General features: G+C 44.8%; 1 protein-coding gene across 1 annotated transcript; it reads right to left on the bottom strand.

Annotated features, from left to right (window-relative positions):
- Nucleotides 1-1,587: 1,587 nt before the first annotated feature.
- Nucleotides 1,588-23,677, bottom strand: MSLN (mesothelin). Its single transcript, XM_032762677.2, has 25 exons — nucleotides 23,655-23,677; nucleotides 22,647-22,731; nucleotides 20,648-20,809; nucleotides 19,950-20,149; nucleotides 18,935-19,026; nucleotides 17,833-17,963; nucleotides 16,438-16,559; nucleotides 15,727-15,898; nucleotides 14,503-14,718; nucleotides 14,223-14,393; nucleotides 12,899-13,045; nucleotides 12,693-12,742; nucleotides 11,790-11,910; nucleotides 11,409-11,494; nucleotides 10,598-10,727; nucleotides 9,181-9,371; nucleotides 8,373-8,463; nucleotides 7,659-7,770; nucleotides 6,768-6,952; nucleotides 6,253-6,399; nucleotides 5,877-6,010; nucleotides 5,375-5,508; nucleotides 4,582-4,676; nucleotides 3,870-4,056; nucleotides 1,588-2,290 (listed from the first exon to the last, which is right to left on the bottom strand). The coding sequence occupies exons 3-25, from the start codon at nucleotides 20,729-20,731 to the stop codon at nucleotides 2,196-2,198; spliced, it is 3,093 nt and encodes a 1,030-aa protein (XP_032618568.2). The 5' UTR covers nucleotides 20,732-20,809; nucleotides 22,647-22,731; nucleotides 23,655-23,677; the 3' UTR covers nucleotides 1,588-2,195.
- Between the last annotated feature and the right edge of the window lie 952 nt (nucleotides 23,678-24,629).

Here is a 24,629-nt window from a genome sequence, read left to right as displayed (position 1 = left end):
GGGTGTTAGTGTGATAGCTGTCTATCCCCACCACTGCATCCCAGGTTTTGCACAATGTCCAGCTCATGCTGGAACAAGCCATTTTGGAGCTGTTAGTCAGTTCTGTAGAGATCTCCAGCTAGGACTGACCATTTCAATAAACCTGCAAAATTATTTACCTTACTGCTGAGATCCTTCGTATTCAAAGTAGTGGTGACCTGTGGAACAGCACTGTGTCTCTCATACTCACTGAAACCCTACAAATGTGTAAACGGTGACACTTCCAAGCTGGAAATCCTCATTGACCCATGAGCATTTGCTCCTATGTTATCAGAAAAACGAGGCATTTAAACAACATTAATGGGAAGCAAAAGGTCTAGCCTGCATAGCTATATGCTTGGCTGAAATAAATTGGTATATCCCTCTGGAATGCCTTTACTTTTTTCTTTCTCTCTCTGGTTTTAACCAGAAATTCCATCTTGGACCTGAGAAACCTTCCCACTGAGAGTTTTGTTGAACCTGGTACATGCCATGAAGTTCTGTTTCGACAAAAATCAGTGTTTTCTGATGAAAAGCTGATGCACTGAACATTCCCCAGCCTGCTCTGCTTTTAACCCTGCAGCCCAGCTTCAGAGGCTGCCTCTGGTGAGAAAGATCCTTTATTGCTTCCTGAACATCTGGATTGTCCTCAGCTCCCCTGCAAGTGACATCAGCGACAGGAGAAGTAGGGGCAACTGAGCTTTCCACTCCACCACCACTTCTCTCCACTGGGGCTAGGGGACCCTGGCTGGGGCCACAGGAAGTGAGTGGCACCCTCTTGACAGCATCCTGGCTGGCCACCAACCACCCATCCTGATCCTCTGAGAGCATCAGCAGCAGAATAGGAGGTCAGGGGCTGTCTGACTTTCTTACCATCTCTGTGCCCCCAACCAAGTCAAGGGAAACTAGTCAGTGACACCAGATCTCAATGGCTCCCCATACTCTATTCCACAACTGCTGCCCATAAAGAAGAGGAAAACATGGCTAACATCTGTCACATCTCTCTCGGGTTATAGAACTTGCAGTGGGGCCTGGTTATAGCCATAGGTCTGTATTTACAAGGACCACCAGGATGTGCACACAACAACTCGATCTTACATTTGCCCTCTCGTCCTATTCCAGCCCCAGTGTTTGTCGCAATCACTCATTGAGCCGTGGCCTTATTTAGACTGTGAGGTTGGTAGGATGGGCTCTGCGTCTCCTTTCCCCTTCCAGCAGGCACTGGCATGCTCTAGCACGGCAAAATAATAATATCGTCTTGTTAAATAAAGGTGTGTGTCATTTAACGCAAAAGGCTCAGGGCATGATAATGAATCAATCAGTGCACGTCTCAGGCTCGTGTCAAGCAGAGGTTCCTGAGTGCATTCTTCCCCTCCTGGGAAAGCTGGTCCAACACGCTTAGGTGACTCATTGAGGCTGGTAGGGACAATACCACCTTTTCAGTGCTCACTGAGGTGCAAAATAGCTGAGTGTTGAGAAGAGGATTAAACTCTCCCCAGTCAGAAGGAGACCAGGGCTGAAAAACTTCAGCTTTCGCCAGCAAGGCGAGAGAGAAGAGTAATAGACACATTCGGGATTCCTGACTGTTTATTTTGGCCAATACTCACAAAGCAATGTAGACCCTAGTCTGTGCATCGCAGAACGGAGCATGGCGCTATTAATCCTGCCGTCTTGCTTCGGCAATTTTCAACCCAGTTCCTTTATATTTTTTAAAAACCACTCAATGATTTCCATCCCCAGTCCACACAGCCTTGCAGCGGGCAAACAGCAAGCTTTCGATAAATTCTTAAGCATGCATGATATCCCGATACCAGCCCATCCTCTAACCCCTTTGCCTACTGGGCTAATACCATACAGTTTATGTGGTAAGCTTATGTTTATTTATTATTTGCATTGTGTGGTAGGATCTATGGGCCCCAGTGGACCAGGATCCTGTGGCACTTGGTGCTGTACAAATGCAGAGCAAGCAGAGGGTCCCTGCCCGGAAGAGCTCACAATCTTGTTTTCGAACTGAATGAATGAAAAAAGGAAAGCAGCTAAGATGGCTCCTGCTCCCCCACATGCTGTCTGATGATATAGGATTTTCCCTGCAGTTGTATGTTTCTGGGTCTTCCTTTGACACACCGTAAAGAAATCAAGATTTAGTTCCCCTTTCCTTTTTGCTGGGGTGAAGCTTTTCATGACAGGAATGAAGTCAAGAGAATACTTAGGAGCAACGCAGGCAGTAGGTGGAACATGCTGACGCTGGTCCTCGAAAAGGCTGATGTTGGCTCTAGAGAAATGAGACGAAATGTAACTGCCAAGGAACTGAACACTCAGCCGTCATCATTTCCTGTCCTCTATGGGTAACATCCAGGCAAGATCTGCAACCCCCTGACTAGGACTTTGGGACAACTGAAATATCCCTCCCAAATTATCCCTCCCAGGTTTCACCGAACATCCAACACATGCTAGAATGGGACATTTTTGAAGTTTTTAACTGGTTCTATTCAGTTCTCCAGATAGAATGAATGTTTTTGTCATAAATAGATAGCTAAGGGTTAATGTTTCTTTTACTTGTAAAGGGTTAACAAAGGGAACCAAACACCTGACAAGAGGACCAATCAGGAAACCGGATTTTTTAAAAGTTAGGGAGGGGATTTTGGGGGGTCTGAGTCTTTTGTCTGTCTCTCAGCTATGAGAAGCTTTTTTCTATCTTCTAATCTTCTGTTTCCAACTTGTAAGTACAGGTAGAAAAACAATATAGGCTTTTATGTTGTTTTGGGTGTATTTATATGTGTGTAACTTGCTGGAATGTTTCAAATTGGATATCTTTTTGAATCAGACTGTTTATTCATATTTTCTTATAAGCAATAGCCCTGTATTGTCACTTGATGCAGAGTTTATATTCTTATGTCTTTTTCTTTCTCTTTTTTATATAAAGTTTTCTTTTTAAGACTTGTTTGAGTTTTCTCTCTGGGTAGGCTAAGGAACAAGGGGAGGGAATTCTCTTTGTGTTAGATCTACGGAGGATAAGCTCTGCAGCACCAGGGAATTGGTGGGAGGGGGAAAGAGAGATAGAATCATTTCTGTTTCCTTGTATTTGGGGTTTGTCTCTTTGTGGAATAGAGGAGATATGCTTCTTGGTATTGTGATGTAAAGAGATTGCATCAATACTCTCAGGTTAGCCCAGAGAGGAAAGTCTGGGTGGGAGAGGGAGGGGGAAGGGAAGTGGAGTATTTCCCTTGCCGGTAAGACTCAGAGCTTCTGGGTCTTGGGGTCCCTCCAGGGAAAGTTGGGGGACCAGAGCGAGGCAGGCGCTGTAATTCCTGTCTGGTGGCAGCGAGATAAGATCCAAGCTGGTAATTAAGCTTGGAGGTTCATGCTAAGCACCCAGATTTTGGACGCTAAGGTCCAGATTTGGGAGAAAGGCTTACGACAGTTTTCAATAAAGCTGTTGGATTATTTATCTTAATATGGGGCCTTACTGCATAGATTCAAAGTCCTGGGGAATTATGGCACAGCATCATGCAGTCACATATGCTTTACTGACATGAAACTGTAACCCACATGCCTCCTGGGTGTGGTGCTCTGTCCCTTCTGCTGGCACCGAGACCACTTACAGGGAGATTAATGCATCTGCTCTACAGCCTTAGCTAAGGGCCACATGGTTTTTAGCTCATGCAGTAGAGGCTCATGCATTTAGCTCCAGAGACCCCAGGTTCAATCCTGCCCGATGACGACTGGGGTCTGTTGGTGTTACACAACTGTGAAACTTCTGAACCAGAAATGATCACGATTGTTCCCCACTTTATCAGAAAAAGGGGCATCTAAGCACAGTTGATGGAAACCAAAAGCCGTGTATTTCATACCTTCGAACTTGGGTGGAATACTGATATATCCATCTGGTATTCCCCCAGTGAGCCCAATGCCCAGTTTATCCAGATCTGACTGTCTCTGCAATCGGATCCAGTCCTTTACAGGTGAATTGTATTGTTGTTTTTTCAGATCTTCAAGATTTAGTCCCAGCAAGCCCTTGATATCGTCAGCTGTTAGATTCTAGGGGAAAAGCAAATTAGAACAGTTGAGGGCAAGATTTTCAAAAGGGGCATCTGTATTGTAAAAGAAATGTAATATTACCAATAATATTTCTGGCCCAGCCCAAGCTAGAAGGCTTGGGAAGTAACCTTTTGGGGGCAGGCATTAACTTTAAAATAAGTTTTGTAGAGTGCTTAGCACAATGGGGTCTCTACTGCTGCTGCTACTACTAGAGAGCCTGATCTTGGGAGATTCCTGAAATCTGGACAAACATCCAAAATGAAGCTCCACACCAAATCTGCCTCCATTTGGAGGCAGCATCCCCGAGGCTCAACTCAGATCTCACTTACTCTGGAGTCACTCCACTGATAAAGTGACTCACACTGGCCTGACTCCAATCTCACAACAGTTTTACACTGGAGTCACTCCTCTGAGTATGGTGGAGTGACTTCTGATTGACACCAGTGTAAGTGGGATCAGAATCAGCCAGCCAATGCATCTCAGATGTGAGTCAGGGAGCAACTTTTCACAGCACGTCAGACTCACCAGCACGGAGTCTTTTTTCAAGCTCATGAAAATTCCAATATCCATGTTCACGTTATCTTTGCTGAGAGCTCTTAGGTCCTCTCCAGGAGCACCAGCTGGGATGGGAAAGAAACAAAATGAAGCAAACCCAGAAAGCACGGCTAACGTTCTGAGACAAACCCACAGGGATTCTCTGGCAATCCCTTGGAAATCAACGGAGTCGCTCCAGGGATGACTTTGGCCCCAGATGTTCAGCGATTGTGCAGTGTGTGAATAACTGTGAGGCCATGAAGGGCAGACAGTTCCTAGTCTGCATAGACCTTATTAGCCAGGTCATGCTGATCATGTGGTCCAGACTTGGTATTTACCCCTTCACGGTGTAGGCAGCCTTCATGAGCCCGGGGCCCCCAGCACAACTCTCCCATAGAGATGGAGACTAACCCATTTGGTCAACACCTAGTGCTAGTCCTGCTTCAAGTTGCCCCATCAGACTGAATACAGACTGATCCCATTCACATGGAGCCCAGCAGAGATGTAAGTTTGGGTCCATCAGGGTTTGATGTACAAATCTGGGGGGGGGATTTCAAATCAGGCAGGTTTGGACCCCCTCAATCTCTTGTGAAAGTTTTGCACAGCTGTAAAATAGAAAAGGGCCTGAAACCAAAGCCTCTGATCCAGCCCTCCCGAACCTTCACTCCCCAGATCCAAACACTCTCAAACTCTGCAGAAGTTCTGATCTGGACTCAACCGGAAAGCTCAGCCCATCTCGACTGTGAGTACTGCTTTATATTGGTCATGGAGTCCTTCTGCTTACTTAGATATGACTTGATGAGGTTGTAATAAGCTGGGAACTGGTTGCGTTGGTCGGAGAAAGCTTGTTTAGCTTTGGGGTACAGGAAGTCTTTTGTAGATTGAGGGCAGGCTGAAGGGTCCAGTGACTTGGCCATTCTGCAGAAAAGTGAAGATTTGGGGAGATAAAAGCTTGCATCACTTCTACCTTTGGAAATCTTGCACCATCATGAATAATTATCTGAGTTTCTTTTTGCTATACCTGAGAACCCTATGCCCCAATACCCACTGAAGTAAGTCAAGGGTTATATAGACAAAAATAAGCTAATAGAAGTGACATGCCCAAAGATCATACATCAGCTAAGTGGCAGAGTTGGGAGTGCAGTTCCTGACATCTAGGCTTGGGCACTAACCACCATTGTAGTTAACACTGCTTCCTGAATTAGGTTGTGTTAGATGAAGAGAAAAGGAACCTGCATTGGCTGGATGGGAAAATAGAAACAAAAAAGGTCAGATCCTTCACTCACTTGAGGTTGCTGGGCTCTATCATTTTCAATTGAGGCTCCTTCAGAAGGCATATATATCTTGTACCGATTGCATTCAGAGCAGTGACGTTCAGTGGGTTTCCCAAGTCAGTGTATTTTGTGATAATTAGAGCAGCCTACAAATGTTTTTAAAAAGAAGTTGAATCACCTGGAAGCATTCCTCCCTCCCCAGCCCCCAGAGTGAAGCAAAAGTACACTATGCACAAAACCAAACCCAAAACAAAAAAGGTTGGTCCAGTGATCCAGGATGGGCCACTCAACTTTGAATAAAATAAGCAGCTTTCACGAAAACAAGGATCTCCTAAACCATGGAGCAAACCCAAATAAACAGATAAGCACTGAGCTGCCAGCTATTTACCTGCTCATCAGGAGGCTCATTGCTTAGCAGGAAGGCAAGCGTATGTTCTGAGGTTATATTCCATTTTTTAATGTCATCGGCAGTGACAAAGGAAGAGATGGCCCCAAGGTTGGGAAGTATCTTCTCAGGGTATCCATTGGGATACAGCTGTGGACAAACAGATATTATAATCATGGTAACTCACTATATTTTTCTGATGATGTAAGAGGGCTGTAGGGCAATGGAGAAGCAGGACCAACAGGTTGACAGGTGAATAGATCTGTTCTCTTTCCCTGCACATTCTCCAGTTCCTTTCCCAAGCACCCGACCCATGCCCACACATGCTCTCTGCATCACCCACACCCACACTCGCCATCTGGTCATGCTCAGACACAAGCTTGCTCCATCCCTTCGATCACACCAGCCGTCTTGGGAAGAAGAGAGCTGGACACATCCTCTGGATCTCTTTCCTGACTGCTAGAGCTTATAAACAAATGCATGAGTAGATGCTTTGGTGTCCTTCTGCTGTGCATTACCTCATCCAGCTTCTTCTTCAGCACAGCCAATTGCTGATCAGTGAAGGGGTATTGCGCCATTAGGTCCAGGTGGTCAACCAGAGTAACACCCTGCAAACAGGCCTGTAATTCCTCAGGGGTATAGTAAATAGGCATGAGTTCATCCTTTACCACCTCCTCTGTTATCATCTTACCCTCCGGGCACTCTGTGGAAGCAAGTATCAGACATCTCCAGTGTTACAGGGCTTTTGCTTTAAGCATTGAATAATTACAGCCTCTTAATCCTGCATTATCGGCTACTCTAAAACCCAAGATGAGATAAGGCAATTAGAGCTAAACAGTGCCTTTAGGAGCTGCTGCAGAGCACCGATCCAGCAGCAGTTGCACAAACCCTCCAGGACTGTAGAAGGAGACTGCCCTTGAATGAGTGAAGGGCAGGGGTGGATGAAGGCTCTTCCCTTCCCCGTTCCATCTGAGGAGTCTAGCACCAGCCGTCGGACCTGACACAAGTAGCCCTTCCAAGTGGTGGGCACAGGCCCAGCTCTGCCATGGGGTATGAAAGCTGTGGATGAAAAGGCCTCCTTTGTCCCTCTCAGTCTCCTGGTGCACCTACTTGAAGCCAGGCACAACTGAGTGAGCCCTTTACTTTCTTCAGTTTTTCACACTAAGATCTAACTCAGGGTATTATTAATAGCCAGGAGTCCCCCAGCCCACTAGGCCCTTCCATGGAACTGGGTCATCAGGTGGCTATGGGTTTTCCCAGGGTTGTGGCAGGTGCAAGGAGAAGCTCTGTTTAGATGTTCACAGGAGGCCCCACAAGACCAAGCCTGAGTCCTGTCACTAGGCCAAGAATAACTAAACGCAGAAGAGTGTCAGGCTGAAATTGATGTGCCGAGGTAGCATCCCACGTACCGGCAGCGCGTTTCCACCTGGAAGGCAGGAGGTTTTTAACAATGGAGGCCAGCTGCTCTCTGGGCAATGGTGAATCATGCATAAAGTTTTTCAGCCAAGGAGTTAAAACGTTCTGCAAAGAAAATAAATCAACAGGGGTGTGAGGTTTGCAGCTCCTGTGTGTTTTTCTGTGGCCACTTACATAGCCAGGAACCTTGTTACTCAGCTAAATGTTTACAAGTACTATGGAGACTAGAAATCACCACTGCCTGCTCCAGAGTTAATGACCATTCTTTGGAGACTTTCAAAGGCTCAAGCAGGTCTGGCGTGTTCTGTCCACTATAGGGCAGTGGTGCACACACAAGCCACTCACCAAAGCATCGCTACCCCCTGTACTCCCTGTTCTATTTAAATAATGTTGCCTGAACTTTCCCAATCACCACCTACAGCATTACTTTAAAGGATTCAATCTACAGTGCGAGCGTCATCTAGATCTCTATTCTTGACAGTTTCACTGGAAAGCTGGTGCCTGTTGCGGCAGTAACATCACTCGCGACACACACAAGCCTGGCCACTAATTAGCCACATTAATAAAGCTATTTGCAACGAGGGCTTGCTTTTGGACTCGTAACATCAACGAGAGTTTTGCCATCGATTTCACTGAGAGCAAAATCAGGCCTCGCGCACACACCTTGGACACTTCAAGAAGCAGCAAGATGCCAGTTTGTAACATACCTGAGGGATCTTTTGCAAGATATTACGACCAAATAGAGGGAACAGTCCACTGAGCTCATTCAGGGTGGAAGCTGACCACTTTGAAGGGGGCCTGAAAACACAAAATCATGCCCGATCAGCTTCCAGAAGAGGGAGAACTCCTTTGAGATCCTTTTCGTACTAGGAGCTGCAGGGCTTATGCCCTTGTAACATTTTGTTTGAAAAAAAAATGGAAATGTTTGCATCATATAATCCTCTCCCCACTTTTCTCCAACAGGGCATGGCTAATTGTCATCACTGGGGATATGAACTCCAGGATCGATGAGCCAGTTTTAATAATTAAATTAATACAAAGAATGAATAGCAAAGAACTCTGAATGTTTATAGTTGATCATTCCATGCAAGGATCACTTTCAGCAGACAGAGAAATTACTGCTACCTTCACATTAGATGGGGGAAGGGACAGAGAGATTCAGTGACTTCCCATTCAGCAGGCAGGGTCACAGCCAGGACTAGAACGGCTGGTCTCCGTACCTCACAGGCTGCTGCTTAGCTATTAGCCCATCCAGCCTAGATCCAGATTGAATCTGAGTCAAAACCTCCGAGGTTCAGAAAAGTTTGGTTAACTTATTTCTCCCCACCTCAAGTTTGCTCTGCATCTGCCTTTCCAGGTGTTGCGCAGGTTCAGAAGGGCTGTTAAGAGAAGTGACTGTTCAAACTATATTTCTGATCCGACTAGAACTAGGTCGGAAAGCTTGTTCCCAGAAACTTCATCTGACCTGATCGGCTTGGTAAACCCCAAAGGAAGCGAATCCAATGGCAATCCTACCCGAACTGAGTGCTTCCGCTGCTGAGGACATTTCTGATAGCCTCTTCTTGACTGGCCATGAAGGATTCACATTCATTTAACTGCAGCAGCAAACTCCCACTGGAACTTCTGATGTATTCTTCACCGAGGTCACAAACCAAGTGGCCCAGAATCTCTGCGTTTTCTTCGCTCACCGTGGTGCCAGGAATTTTCTAGGTTCATAAAACAGATGTGGTCAGCAAAAAGGGAAGAACACTAGCTCTGGAGAATTCACAGTGCTGCTGGCCGTTCTTATTCCTTAGAGGGGAGTCCTAGACACAGAGTTTGGGTCTGGATTGTGGCTTGAATTTCATCCCCAGGCCTTTGATACAGAGGCCAGGCTTGTGATGTGTGCATTTGGGTCTGTGCTTCCCCAGAGTTCATGGATAGATGTGGCTTGGCCCTCTCTAGCCTTTCTGCAGAGTTTCTTGCTGTGCAGGCTAAGGATCTAATATGGGAAATCAACCCTCATGCCTCCAGGCACAGACCCAGTTCTGCATAGGTCAGGAAGGAATTCCTCCTCCCCTGTTCAGCACTGCACACTGAGCTAAGTGCATCTGGAGGTGGGGCAGTTTTGTTGGTGTAACAAGCCTGCCTTCTTGTGGAAGCACCTTTCCTGATCTTTTCCTTGTTCTCCCCTCCTGCTGGTGACCTACTCTCTCACTCCTTCCTCTGGTACTGGACTACCAGGACCAATGGCAGGACAGGATACTGGACCAGATGGACAAATGGGCTGAGCCAGAATGGTTCCTACAGCCCTTGTTTTCAGGTGACATTTCTTTCTACATTCTCAAAGCATCTGAGATTCACATGTTAAAAAACATGGGCCAGAGGACTTCCTTTCTGTAGCATTATTATCCCAAATTCATGGCCACTTATAGCAGAATTCCACAGGTGTCTCTTTGCTGTAGTCTGGCCGCTCAGATCCTCATCCCTCAGGGTACAGAGTTCAGATCCCTCTGCTCCAAAACCACAGAGCTAAAGGACATTGTCTATTAGCTCTGAGCAGTATTATGCCACACAGGTAAACAGTTCTGAGTCCACCCCCCTCCCCCAGGCAGTGGTTGATACTTTCACACTAGTCTTATCCCAGTTACATTCTGAATCTCATATGGCTCTTGGGTTCCATACAGGGGAAATATACATTATCCTCTGCGGCCACACAGCCCTGGTGGCTGGAGCAATTTGCGTGAGCTGACAGCCTTGGAGACTGGGGAAAACGCCATGGAGCATACAATACAGCGTTCAGGTTTTGTTGATTTGCAACATTCATTTCTGTCAAAGATTAAGAATGAAAACTCAGCCCTTTTTCCTGTTTGCAGATACACAATCATTGCTCTCAGCCCAGCATTCAGTTCCGGGGAGCCTGGCTTGTTCGTCCAGGTTACTGAATGCATACCAAACAAGCTAAGGCTTCCGCTAGCAGCTGTTTCCGCTGTGGGGAATCTCTCTGCAGCAGGTCAATGTTTGCTTCCCCAACATTACTGAAGTACTGTTGACAGCTTCCGGTCCCTGCATAATCTGAAGGGCTGGAAAGGCAAACACTCTGTGAGCATCTTATTAAACAACACATTTGTTAAGTTCAAATTCACTTAAGCTGAAACACTCCCCCCGTCCCATCATCCATATTCTACAGTTTATTTCACATCCCAAACACTTTGCAATTGTTCTCCCCTGAGACCTGAATGTGTCTCTTTTCAATTATTTTTCTCCCTGGGAAATGTGCTTTGAAACCCAAGCTAGTATTGTTCACGTCTGATGCTCTGGATACAGAAGCCCAGCAGGATATTGGCAGCGTAAAGAAATTTGGCTGCACAGTCTGGCTTTTTGGGTTCACTAGATGTTGCAAGTGAAAATATTCACAAAGCCAGGAAGGAATAAAAATCCAGTGTGTGCGCTGAAAGGGACACTGTCAAGACCAAAATACATTTTGCAAAGCAATCTGTGCCTTTACTATTAACACACACACCCCGAGATTATTACAACGAAAAGAAGTTTAAAATCTAATTCAGTTTTTATCTTTTCTGCAGTTTGTTTTCTTATTGCATTTCATTCTAGTTGTCTGATGCTGCCCAGATACAATGGGGATGTGTGCATTATAAAAGGATATAGACAGATGCATCGCTAGATATTTTATGGAATTCAGTGATTCTCTTCCTTCTTTACTTGGCTGGAATAAGGGAGCAAGATGAAAGCCTTTGTGATGTTACCTTAAAAACAGCAGCAAGTCTTTAGGATAGTTGTCTAAATCTTTGGGAATGCTGTTGTGCGTCACCCTCTTAGCCAAACAACTCAGCTGAAAATAAACCAGAGTTCAGATGAAAGAAGAAAAAACAACAAATATCTTTTCTTGGGGGGGGGGCGGGGGGGAACTAGAGCATGGTGCTAGGTCTGAAGAGGTTTAGGTTCTTGCAAAATCTTGTTAGCCAGGTTTTGACCTTGCCAAAGTAATGGCAGTGATTCAGATTAACACATGGTTCAGAGCTAGGACTCATCCCGCCTAAAGTGGGAGGGTTCTTGGTAAACGGGCTCAGCCTTGGAACATCTTCATGACAACAGCAACGTGGCACTCTGTGTACGTAGGGACTGACCTGGTCTTCTCCCAGCTTGACATTCTTCTGCTTCATGGCTTTGGCAAGCTGCTGAAATCTCTCTGTTTCCATTTCATTGGCTGCTGCGCAGATGAAGCCTTGGAGGACAGAAGGGGAAAGTCTGAAAATCCAAAGGAAACAAGTTAGGTGTGGTGAGGGAGTCCTCAGAAGAGAAGAGATTTGGTACTGATCTTCTAGAATTAACATGCCCCATTCCAGCTCCCCTTCAAGCCCTAAAATTCCCCATACTCGGGGTCATCAAGAATAAGTGCAGGGGTGGGAAAACAGGTCTAGCCAAAGAGTCCATGCTGCTCTATATCTATTGCAGTCCAGGAGGCAGTGGTAAGCCAGGTAAGCACGGTCAAGGGACACAAAGAGGCAGTCAAAGGGCGGTAGCATTTGTCCCAACAGAAGTTGCCCAAGTTGGAGGAATCTCTCCATTATTTCTCCCAGGGTTCATAGAGTCGAAGCCCTTAAAAAGTGAATTGCTTTCCATACAAAAAAGCGTATATTGTAAAATCAGCGTGACATGTTTACTGATTGTGATTTTGCGGCAGACACACAGTAGCTGGAGAGAGAGACAGTCCCCATAACAGTTTAGTCATTGGAATAAAACTGGGTAACAGGGTTTCTTAATTAGGAACGTTTCTAGAGACAAACAAAGTACTCTAAGGCCTTCGAGAGGCAGCGGGCCTGGACCGGGAACTGCATTTTAGGAAACAAGACTAGGCTACGGACAAATGTTGCAAACCACCTGTAAGTGGCCTGCTGTGGCAAAACCCATTCTGTTGAGTTTTCCAGGCCTTTCCTTTCTCTTACTGTGGATGAACTTGAGGAGCACTTGCAAATCAGGACAATGGTTCAGCACACGTGGAAAAGCAGAGGGAGAAAAAGAAATGCTACCTGCTGAAGTTGGACTCTGTCTTTATTACGTCGTTGAAAAACATGGCGGCCTGTAGAACCAAGCCAAAGAGAATGTTAGCGTGTTACTTAGCTCGTTTACATCATCTCGTTACATTCAGCTTCATTCTTAGACAGCTCCTGGGGGCAGAGTTGAACTACCGCACAGGCCCACAGATGCAGCTGACGGCAACGGCGAGACGGCTTACTTGTTCCCGGCTCCACAGTTTCTGGTTGAGCTCCTGAACGCTGGGCATTTCATTACCAAAAGCCAGCAGTGATTTCGGGATGTAGCTAGCCAGACTGTCTGGGACATATTTAACCAGATTGACAGGGCTCCCTGCAGCTGAAGCAATCTGAAAAATATAACCACCCCCACATGGAGGTTAAAAACAGCAATAAATGGGAAGGGAATTACAGGTTGGAGGCAGGTAGTTTTCCCTCTGATCATCTGGGTATTTGCCAGAGAATTAATGCCAAGGAACGTTTTCTGCTTGGCGTATCTATCTGACTGTGCGAGCTGCTATGAGTCAATGCAGTGTTACAGGTGAATCTGAAAGTTGTCTCAAAGAACAGTGGCCTAGGGCGATGTGTATCTATTTGTGAGGCCCAGGCAGACAGAGCAAAGAAGAGTTTCTTGCAATTCCTGGCTTTGTGCCTTAACGCTGTTTGGCAGGCTAGAAATTGGAGTCAACATAGATAATCTCTCAGCCTGCCAGAAGGCACAGTTCATGGGTGATATTGTGGCCAAAGACATGTCAATTTCCTAACTCTTCACACAGCACTGGCAAGTTAGAACAGCACAAACTAGAATGTTGTTGTAAGTCAGTCTTTCAGAAGTCCAGCAGCTGGCTTTGAATGCCAGTCAAAAGTCATAGCCTCTCCTGCCGGGCACTTAACAGTCCGGAATTAACTGCGGTCTCTTTCGTCTTTGTCTGGAATAATTCTCACAAGTACTTGAGGTGTAAAATTGTGGCCAGCAGAAAAGGTCAGCAGATGGGCTGATTCCCTGCTATTACAACAACAGTGGCACATATACCAATCTCCATTAGTCAGCATATGGAGAAGGAGCTCAGCAGAGTTCATAGCAAACTGGAATATCACTCCGCCCCGGGGAGGGTCTCTGAATGGCCCTCACAACTGTTCACATGCTAGAAGCCTAAACCTTCCATCCATCTCAGACTTTTTCCCTGGGAGTGGAATTCTCCACGAAGCAGGTTAGTTCAGTTTTTCCTCCCTTCCGATAGAGTAGTGGCCTAGGGCTAAAACGAGACCCGTCCCAGAGCGATATCAGGCTTTATTATGAGCTATCATGGCAGGAAGCCAGGACCATCCCAACCACACACATTGCAAAGCCCTGCCCCTGGTGTAAGTGCATAAATACGCCAGACAGAAAATTGCTTCTGCAGGCTTGCATGTCTGGTCACGCTTATATGTACTCACAACACAGGGTGTTCTCAAGCAGGAAAAGTCACTACCCTCTTCAGGGTCTTCCTACACATGACACCACCTTGAAAAGAAAAGTGACCTCACCTTTTCCACAAGTGCCGTTTTGAGAGCGGAGGGCAGGGTCACTATCTGCTTCACAAACCCAGGGATCTTAACAGCTTCCAAGATCACTTTTGGAGGCAGACTTTGAAGTCTGCTGCTGCTTAAGCCGGCCACCAAACTCCCTAGTGCTGCCAGGTTTTGTGCATCCAAGATCTACAGCATAATCATAAAGACAAGGGCAAATGATTGGCCATCAATGGGTTAGAGCTACAAGACAGATAGACCAGATGCAGTCTGCACGCATGGCTTACACTCTTTGTACCTGATAGCCAGAGTTGAATAATTTGTTAACGATAGCACTGGACTGTTCAGCATTCCAGCCATAAACTTCACTCAGGGAAGGAAGAGATGCTTTGAGGTCTCTGTCGCTGATGCCAGTCTCAATCTGCGACATGGACAGCCCGACTGCAGCCTGACCCAAGGCATTCAGGGTTTCGGGAGGGAATTGTTCAAATTTGTTCACCAACAAGGTTGCAACCTGCAAAGAGCCCACAGTGACAGAGGAGCAATTCAGGATATCTGAGATGGTGAACCCAGCTCCCAGGGGAGTTCCCTTGTCTTTGGAAGTCTTAATCTCTGGAATTTTACAGAGAAGACGTCAGCGATGGCGCCAGTAGCATGTCCATGGACTTTCCCCAGGAAGATTAGTCAAACACTAATGTTAAAGAGGCAGTGTATTCTAAAGCAGTGGTTCTCAACCAGGGGGACTCATACTCCTGGGCTACACAGAGGTCTTCCAGGCCATCAACACCTCTAGATATTGGCCTAGTTTTACAACAGTTTTACAGGCTGCATAAAAAGCACTAGTGAATTCAGTACAAACTAAAATGTCATACGATGACTGTTTATACGGCTCTATAGACCGTACACTGAAATGTAAGGACAATATTTATTTTCCAATCGATTTATTTTATAATGATATGGTAAAAATGAAAAAGTCAGCAATTGTTCCGTAAGAGTGGCAGTGACATTTCTGTATATTTATGGCTGATTTTGGAAGCAAGTAGTTTTTAAGAGAGGTGAAATTTAGGGTACGCAAGACAAATTGCTCCTGAAAGGGGTCCAGGAGTTGGGGAAGGTTGAGAACCACTGGTCTAAAGGACTGAGCGTGTGACTAGACAGAAAGGTCTAATCCCTGCTCTCTATCTATCTAGGTCCCCATTCTGTGGACAACACTGCATTTTGCTCAGTCACTTATCGGCCAAGTCATTTAAAGTCTCTGTGGCTCCGTTTCTTCACTGGTAGGATGGAGATAATAGCAATTCCCCGTCTCGGGTGGGGGTGGTGGTAATGTTTGCAAAATGTTACCTGTGGTGCTAAGTATTATTAACATGGTGCAGGGTTGAGCTCTCCCCTTACAAAGAGCAAAGCAGGGGCATGGAGATGTGGATGTAGCCATTGGGAGCTTTGTTCTTTCACAAGCTCTGGAGAAGGGCTCACACTTCAGCAGGGCTGTGAGCTCCAGGTCACTAGCCAAGGGCTTTACCTGCCGCTCCTCGGTGGTCAGAGAAGGTGCAGGTCTCTCCTCGCTGGTGCCTCTGTGCATCGGACCTGCGACACAGGTTTTAGTGATCCTCCGAGCCAGATTTAAAGCATCCTTTCTGTCAAGGTCGCTTACTGCAGAGGGGCTGAGGTAGCAAACCAATCTGTCCGGGAGGCTGGAAGTGGGAAAAAGTTAGAAGTCTTAAAGGAGGGTCTGTTCCATCCACCAATGAAAGGCAAATGTGTTTCTTGTGAGATTCTGCAGGGGGCTCTATATGCCAGAGCAGATTTCCCACAATCCCTATTGGCTTTTCCACTCTTCCAATCCCTGCAGAGTGCTGGGGCACAACGTGGATTTCCCAGAATAACGCTGTGTGCTACCAGTTTTTAGTTGGCAGAGGGCACTGCACGACAAAGCAGATTTCCCCTGATTCACTGAGGGCTCTGTCTGACCCACAAAGAGGTCAATTTTACAGTGTTCATCTGAGGATCAGAATTACGCTTTAAATATCATTTAGAAGTAACAACAAGGAGTCTGGTGGCACCTTAAAGTCTAACAGATTTATTTGGGCATAAGCTTTCATGGGTAAAAAATCCACTTTTTCAGATGCATCAGAAGTAGCCACTCAAAATCAGCAGACAGAAAAGATATAGCTATATCAAGGCACCAAGGTACGCCACAGGTGAGCTGTAGAAGCAAGTGGTGGTATTTTACCTTGCTAGTTGGAAGCCAGGTGCAGAGGTAAGGAATGAGGTGTAATACACAGCTGTCTCCCTGGGTAAACTGAGGTTACTGATCAGTTGTAAGTTGACTGGATCTTGGGCAAATTTCTGAAGCTGAGAGGGTTGACATGCAAAAGCAGAAACAGTTTGAATGGTCATTTTAATCGTATTCCTTATGGCCCTATGTGGTAGTCAGACAAGATCAGAAGTGAGTCTGAATGAGGAGATTCCAACAGGTCACTAGTCAGAGCTAAACTGATTTGGTGTGAAAAATTGTAATCAGAAAATCTGAGCATACACTTGACATGACCATCATCAGCTGTAGACATGGGACCCTGCAATATCTTGGCTTCTGGATACAATGAGTTGTGAATAAAGAGTGGTAATGGAGGGAAAGTTATAAATATTGGGCTCTGCTTTTGTATGGCCTACATCTCACGTGTTAAAAAATCATGAGTTGGATCTTAAAAATCAGGAGAGTGGCTTAAAAATGGTGATATTTAAAATCAATAAATAAATGTGGGGTTTGTTTAATTTGGCCTCTGTTTTCTGAGCCCTTATGGTACAGTTGGGTTGCATTTTAAAGCCCATTTTGAAAACCATGAAGTCTAAACACGTACTTTAAGCAAAAGCTGAGTTTCTCATGTAATAACATGATTCCAGGAGTTAAGACTTGAAGAAAAACACTAAATATCATGCAAATGGTGCTGAGAGTTAGTCACACTGTGCTTGTCAGGGGAGCTGACTTCATGGGAGCAGTGAATACTCAGCACCTTTGAAAATCAGGCCCTTAATTTTTTTTAATCTGTTTTGCTTTTCTTATGTTCAGAGTGTGATGTGATTAGCGCCAGTTTCTCTGCAGGTGATAATGTTCATAGAATCACATATTTCAACACCAGAAGGGACAGTTAGGATCATCTGATCCAACCACCTGCATAACACATGCCAGAGAACCTCACTGAATAATGTCTGCATCAAGCCTTTGTCTGAGCTATAATATTTCTTTTAGAAAGCTGTCCGGCTTTGGAGTAAAGCCTGTTGTCGCTGCTGACTCCAGTCTGGCTTCTAGGAATTACCATCCAGGAAGCCAATTTCAATGTAAGTACAGAAACTTGCCTCTGTTATAATGAGGGATGAGGAAAATAACTTGGATGTAAAAAAGACCCAAATTGACCCTTTGCTGTAAGTAGCAAATGAAGTAAAACCTTTTAGAGGTTATGAAAAAATCTTTTCAATTGTTCACATCTTCCTGGCTTTGAGCAGGAGAGGAAGACGAATTAGCAGGTTACCCTGAGGCTGGCTGCTCTCATCTCACCTCTGACTAGTTTTCACAGCTTATATTTTGCACATTGCACATTCTCCACCACCATTCGGAGCATGTACTTACAGTTGGCTTATCAGCAAAGAGCTGTAGGTCTCCCACTAATGCATGCTCCATAAAGGAACCCAAATAATTAGCAAACCAAGCAGTGGAACTCAGGCTTGGAAGAGCTGCATTGTAGCAATTCTGCTTCGGTCCTGCAAAACATGGATAACCCCCTTGTAAAACTAAGTCTCCAAACCGCAAACTGAAATCGGCTGAGCCGACTAGCCTCTGAATGCAGAGCAGAGATGAACAGGAAACTTCCCCAAGTGTTTGTGCTCATAAATAATCTAGAGGTCTTTACATGTTGAGGTGTTAATTTGTGCTGGTTTTGTACAGCCCTGAGTAAAACTGCACGTGAGCTGCGGTTTCACATAAATAATTAAACATACACCAGATACTTCAACGCCTCATTCCACCCTCTTCTTAAAATTGCAAAAGAGAAAAGTTTGGTTTGTCTCAAATAATTTTCTAGCCACCCATCATCACAGTATCTGTGTTCCTCAGATCCCAAAGTGATAGCTCACCACCAGAGATTTTCCCCACTCGCACTCTAAGATACGTGCAAAAACCCTGCATTTGTGCATTCAGGAAGTAACTGCACACGGAACAGAGAGGTTGTGTGTGCATATCCAGCTACTTCTTTATGAGCCTTTGGAACATTTGACCACAGCTATTTCACTGTCATCTTTGAATGCTCCACAGGCTCTTTGTATGCAGATTAAAGTTTGTGTGCACGCCACTGCCTTCTGCTAGATGAAATATGCGGCACAAGTAGACATTTTAACTGGTTCACTTCTCTTAGCTGAGGTAGCAGAACTGGATTTTTAACTTTCTGGATCAAATTCTGAACTGGGCTTTGGCATAGAAGGCCATGAGTTTGGCTGGCCAGAATGTAAGTCATTGTGTCCATTGTATTTGAAAGCCTTGCGTTATTAAACCCTATAGGCAAGGAATCTATACCTGATCAATTACCAAATTACCCATCCCACATCCATTAAAGAGAATATTAGTGCACTGTAAATCTGTGAAGCCTCAGGCATCAGAAAGATTGTGTCTAATCTTGTTATATCTGTTAGTGTTTTAAAGCCCAATCTTCTTTCTAATGTAGAGATAAGTCACTTACCAACCCCTGTGAGATAATATTTGAGCCCTTTGTAAATATTCCTCTGGTCTTCCACTGTGAGGTTAGAATAGATGCCATTCAGGCCAGCAACTCTAGAGGCAAAAACAGACGTTTCAAACTCAGTCAAACCCAGATTCTTCTCAGAAGCAGGTTACCTGCGAGCTATTCTTGGAGTCATGCTACTCATCACCCCCTGAGTATGCTCTATGTGAGCTTGAGAACTAAAGCCTAAGGGTCCATTTTCAAAGTCATATGCATGACCACTCCCATTAACACCCGTGGAGATCATGTTGGTAACTCCACTGGCACCTTTTGAAAATGTACCGGTACCGGTGACTGCTGCAGGACACGCGCACTGAGAATGCATCTATAAAATCACCTCATTTGTCAATTTCATTGCATGGAGGAGCTTCATTTGTAAGTATAAATAGGCTCATGCTGTATCTAGATGGCCACATCTCAGTATAATAAAGTATCTTCCCCCAAACTAATGATAGCATGTTGCTAACATGGCTGTTTAATAACAGTGTGAGTTGAGACCTACTGAAAAAATTTTACTTACTGTGGCTCTTAACAGAGTCCTGTATTTCAGCTATGACTCAATCCTAATCCCAGCAGCTTCCTGCTCACCCCATCTCTGTCTCACACCAAATAAAAATCCAACCAGTAAATAATATTCCTTCCCTATAAGAATTACTTTTCTTTTCAAGTCATTTAAATCATCTACACCTCCCAGAGAACTGGGTACATCAAGGTCTGTGTGCCATTACGTAACGGGAGAGACTTCTGACTGTTTCAGGGTATTGGCCATTCTGGGATGTGCTTAGGGCAAAGGCAACTATATCTATGAGCCATCTCTTCAGCTGGAAACTTCAGTGGAACTAGTTTAATCCTTGAATGAAACTTCAACTTCACATCAGCTGAGGAGCTGGCTGTTATTTTGCAGGATGGAGTGAGGGCACGCTGCCCGTTCCAGCAACATTGTAGCAGCTAGAGGTTTGTGGTAAGCACTCACATCTTGTGAAGTGTTTCACATGATGTATTTTTGGTATGAAGACAAGTGAAGACCTTTGGGTTGACCATAAATGGCTGAAGTCTCTTGAGCCATTGGGACAAAATAGGAGGGCTAGTCGCATCAGGCATTTGCAGCATTCTCTCCCAGATGCCGTTGAAGAAAATCACGTTCCACTCCTGCGAAAGAGGCACGCGAGAGACCTGCAGGGAAGGAACATGGAGAAAACACACAGAGTCACATGGATGTTGACTTCCAAAGACACACAAATGTAAATCCACATGGTGTTCTACACTAACGAATAGAATCAAATCTTAACACTTCAAGACAGGGACCATGTCTTCCTGTGCATTTGGACAGCTTCTACTACAGTCGGCCCTGACCATGGCTGCGACTGCTGGATATTACTGCACTGAAAATAATAACAACATTTTATAGCTTCTAGTAATTTTGGTTATTAAGCTTAGAACTATTTCTCCCACAATTTTTTTTCCGGTGGTAAGAACCTCTCAAATATTCTGGAGGCCAGGTTGATTGAGATGTGACATTCTTTATATTTAACTCCAAGTGAGAATACAGTGACCTAAATAAAGTAGCTGAATTGCCATATCGACTGTGAAATCCAATTGGTGTCTGATTTACCTGCCTTCCACTGGAGTTAACATTTCAGAGGAATTAGCTATCGGATCTACAGTACCTACCCAATTATTGAACTTCTCCAGGGCAGCTACAAGTACATTGGTGTGAAATTTGGAAAAGAACAAAATGGAGTACATGGAATCCATAGCACTGATGGGTTTGGAGCTGAGGCAAGGATATAAGGACTTGAGGAAATCATCCCTGAAAACCTGCAGCCAAGCACTCTGGAAAAGAAAAGGGAATTATATACAGTGTAAAGATTAAAAACAATGTTCAGAGATTATTTGGTACATAGACTCCCATACAGGAGCTCAGATTCCTGTAGACGCATTTACACTTGCCTACCAATGAGTGAGTATAAGGGAGCGTGAAGTGGTGTATCTCTTATGATGAGGGCAGGGCTGGATTTCCAATCAGGGGCAGTAGGGATGTGCCTAGGGGTGCCAAAAAGTTAAAAGTGGGTTAAAAGTTTCATTTTTTACGGAAAACACGAATGTCAGCTATAGATGGGGGGACGGGACACTCTGAAGATGCCGTGCCTAGGGCCACGTAAGGTGGAAATCCGGCCCTGGGTGAGGAGTCAAAAGAAGGTTTCAAGTTATACCAGCTTAGACTCCTTCTAGACGTAGCCAAATCTGTGAATTTGATCCTATGTCTTAGCCCACATAGATCAACCTAAACATCCCTCAAAATCAGGGTAGACCTTACAGTGGGTCAAAAAATTTAATTCAAAATATTTTTTTCAACAAAAAATATCCTTTATTGTCCAAATGGGAAATTTCCAGGGGAAATGTCCCCATTCCAGTCAATCTGTTCAAGTTTTAATCAAAAAACCCAAACGCCAAAAACCTTTGAAGAAAAATTTCAACAAAAATGTTTTTGTTAAAATTTTTCATGTAAACAAAAAACTGCACTAGATCTGGTTGGGTAAAGTTGCTAGTGAGATGGAAACTTTGCCAAGAACCATGAATGAATACAGCATAAGTTTTCCAGGATCTCAGCTCTCTTTTTGATCTGCTCAAAGGCTATCCTGTCCTGGTGGGTGAGAGCTGCCATCTCTGGAGATTTGGCAGATGGTACAAACATTTATTGCCACACTGTGATGACATTTCTTGGGCGCTGATTAATTCCTGAAACTTCACTATCTCATCTTCGTATAAATTGGGATTAAAAAGATGGTATCGCCTCATCCAGGAGGAGTGAGAAAAATTGTTCTTCTTAACCTCTGAGGACAGGACAAGCAGCAATGGGCTTAAATTGCAGCAAGGGAGGTTTAAGTTGGACGTTAGGAAAAACTTCCTAACTGTCAGAGTGGTTAAGCACTCGAATAAATTGTCCAGGGAGGTTGTGGAATCTCCATCATTGGATTTTTAAGAGCAGGTTAGACAAACACCTATCAGGGATGGTCTAGATAATACTTAGTTCTGCCATGAGTGCAGGGAGCTGGACTAGATGACCCCTCGAGGTCCCTTCCAGTCCTGTGATTCTATGATTCCATGAAAATCAGGATGATCCCAAAGGTATGGAAGGTAATGCAATGGTAGAGTCCACTAATTCTCTTCAAACACAGACTCAAAATGCCAGTTGGGATCTAACTAACTTTAGGAGGGGTTCCTATGGAGCATCCTTCACATTCCAGACCAAGACTTTGGAAGTAACAGAGTCTCAGACTCCAACCTAAGTTTTACACAAGATCTAGTGATAATGGGGTAGGACATTTGGGAATTGTTAATCAGTTCTATGCAGCCCTTCAGCAGAGCTGGGTACATTTGATAAAGCTGCTGGCTATTAACTTTCGCACAGTGCTTTAGTCATTGGTTTACTGGTTAAGACGCTTCTGGGAAACAGAAGCTCACACACGACAGGAAAGTTTTATCATATTTCATGTCTCAGAATCTTTGAGCCAAGTATTGGGAATCTGAACACGCATCATGCATTGGCCACTCCAAATGTAACCAGTTGTGCTGAGAGAGGGGATGGGATTTCTTTGATGTTAACTGGCTTTATTAATTTAAATGAAAAATATGCACTAGTCCATGGAAAGAAAAGAAGTAGTTTTACCTGTGCACATGCATATTGGCCAAAAGTGATACTGCAGGGGGAGCTTTCACCACTGGCTATGTTCTGGAGTGTCTCCTTGCTGACACTGAAGGGAAAAAGCAATTGTCTCAATTTCTGTGTTAAGCTCACCTGCCACAGTGACAATTGAATGGCAGAACTGAAGGAACAGTAACATAGATCACACATAGGTCCACAAATATCTTTGCAGATAAAAGCCCCAAGTTCAGCTCCCCATGATCCATGGGGTTGTTTTATTCAGGAATAGTTGGCTAGCCATTGGGTATTAGTGAAAATGTTTGCAAATTCCAATTGAGCATAACATTTCATTCATTCAGGTATTCACCACTGAAGTTAGCTATTCGTTACTCTTCTCTTTAAGAAGCTTCAGTCGGCCAATCAGGGAGCAGAAACAACACAGTGTGACCTTGGTGACCAATCAGACAACACAAACAACAATTACTGGATACCAAATGGTGAAAGTGAATGACCTATTGCCCCAAATTATTTGCCATGGCTACTCAGTGGATACTTACAAATAACTGATACATTTGCAGAAACCAAATTCAATCCAGGCTAAGGTCTGGCCTGTTCAAGTCTTGGACATAGTCTCTAATAATTATTTACACTGGGCCAAGTTCAGATCTCCACAAGGTCTGAATGCAGTGAATGTTTTCCGCAGTAGTTATTCCACTGCAGAGCATGCCTTCCTGGCACTCTGAAGAGACATTCTCCATGGGCTAGTCCTGAATATGCATAATCTCTCAAGCTACTTCCATCTGGCTGCTCTGTAAACCTTCCCTCTCTCCCCCTCATGCCACTGCCACCCAAATATCTGCTCGTTGGGAAATGCCCTATGTAGTACCATGCTCTGGGAGTACCCAGGAACAAAGATGCTGCCTACGTGTGCCTATTATTGTTATCCTACCATCCCAAGCAACATCCCTTGGCAAACATGCATCTTTCCAAATGGACCCTATGGTTGGGATTATTTGCTGATGGCTCACGTACCTTTTCACTGGGGCACATACAGCAGCTTCTGCTCAAAACAGAAAGACACACAACTGGAGATAATGGAGCCAAGGTATAAAAAGGACTTATCTGAAATATTTGTAATGGGCAATTATATGGTGAGAAACTTACCATTGACAGGGCTGCTGGTGCACTGAGCAGAGAGAAAGACAGAGGGAGAACGTGAGCTCAGGGACTGGTTGCAATAACATCAACTTAACACAGCCATGGGAGCAAACCACAAAACATTTGGATTTGGATCCTGTATTCAAACACACTTAAGAGTCCAGATCCAGGGTTTTCATTTGACCCATTCTAATTAAGGAGCCATTGGCAAAATTCAGATTAATATTGGGTTCAGACAGCATCCCTCCTCCCCCCCCAAAGTTTAGGGTTTCCAACGCATCTCTCATTTAATTCTTTGTCTTATTCTAAACAGGATGGACTGTTCCCAATGCGGCAGCAGCAGCAGCAGCTGGTAAAGGGTCAGAGTTGTGTAGCAATGCAGTTAAAAAACGTCATGGGCTCTGCCATATTTGCTTATTTCATCGCAGAGCTGTGGGATGCAAGTCTGCAAAACTCACCCTGTTTCAGGTTTCACAACAAACACAGGACCCAGATTAGACTAATACGGAGGGGTTTGCTGGGGATCTTTGCGTGAGCCTGAGTTCATCTTTCGAGCAGACCTGGACCCGTTGATGATTCTACAGTAGAACTCAACTTGGGCCCATGATGGGAGGAAGTGGTGCTATTGGGTGCTTGTGAGCAAAAGGTTAACCCCAGCTTAGCTACCATCTCACCTTGCACAGGTGCTCCAGGGGAGGGCAATCCATTGGCTGCTTAGGAGACAGGGAGGAGTGGGGAGATTGGGCTCCACACTCACAGTACAGAATTTGGCCCTGGTTTTCTAACTCCCATTAATCTATTGGTATCAGGATTGGAAGCACGCTGGACTCCAATTCATACATGTTTTGC

This window comes from Chelonoidis abingdonii, chromosome 9 (genome assembly GCF_003597395.2).
Source record: "Chelonoidis abingdonii isolate Lonesome George chromosome 9, CheloAbing_2.0, whole genome shotgun sequence".
Classification (NCBI taxonomy): Eukaryota; Metazoa; Chordata; order Testudines; family Testudinidae; genus Chelonoidis; species Chelonoidis abingdonii.
The sequence above is the reverse complement of the archived record's forward strand: the minus strand, read 5'-3'. Positions and strand labels throughout refer to the sequence as shown.

Coding starts and splice junctions, on each gene's coding strand:
- MSLN (XM_032762677.2), bottom strand. CDS start 20,731: ATGGATTCCATGTACTCCATTTTGTTCTTTTCCAAATTTCACACCAAT. Junction 15,899..16,437: donor CCTGGCTTCCAACTAGCAAG/GTAAAATACCAC, acceptor TCCCACTTCCAG/CCTCCCGGACAGATTGGTTT. Junction 14,719..15,726: donor TGACCACCGAGGAGCGGCAG/GTAAAGCCCTTG, acceptor GGCTCTTTGCAG/GTTGCAACCTTGTTGGTGAA.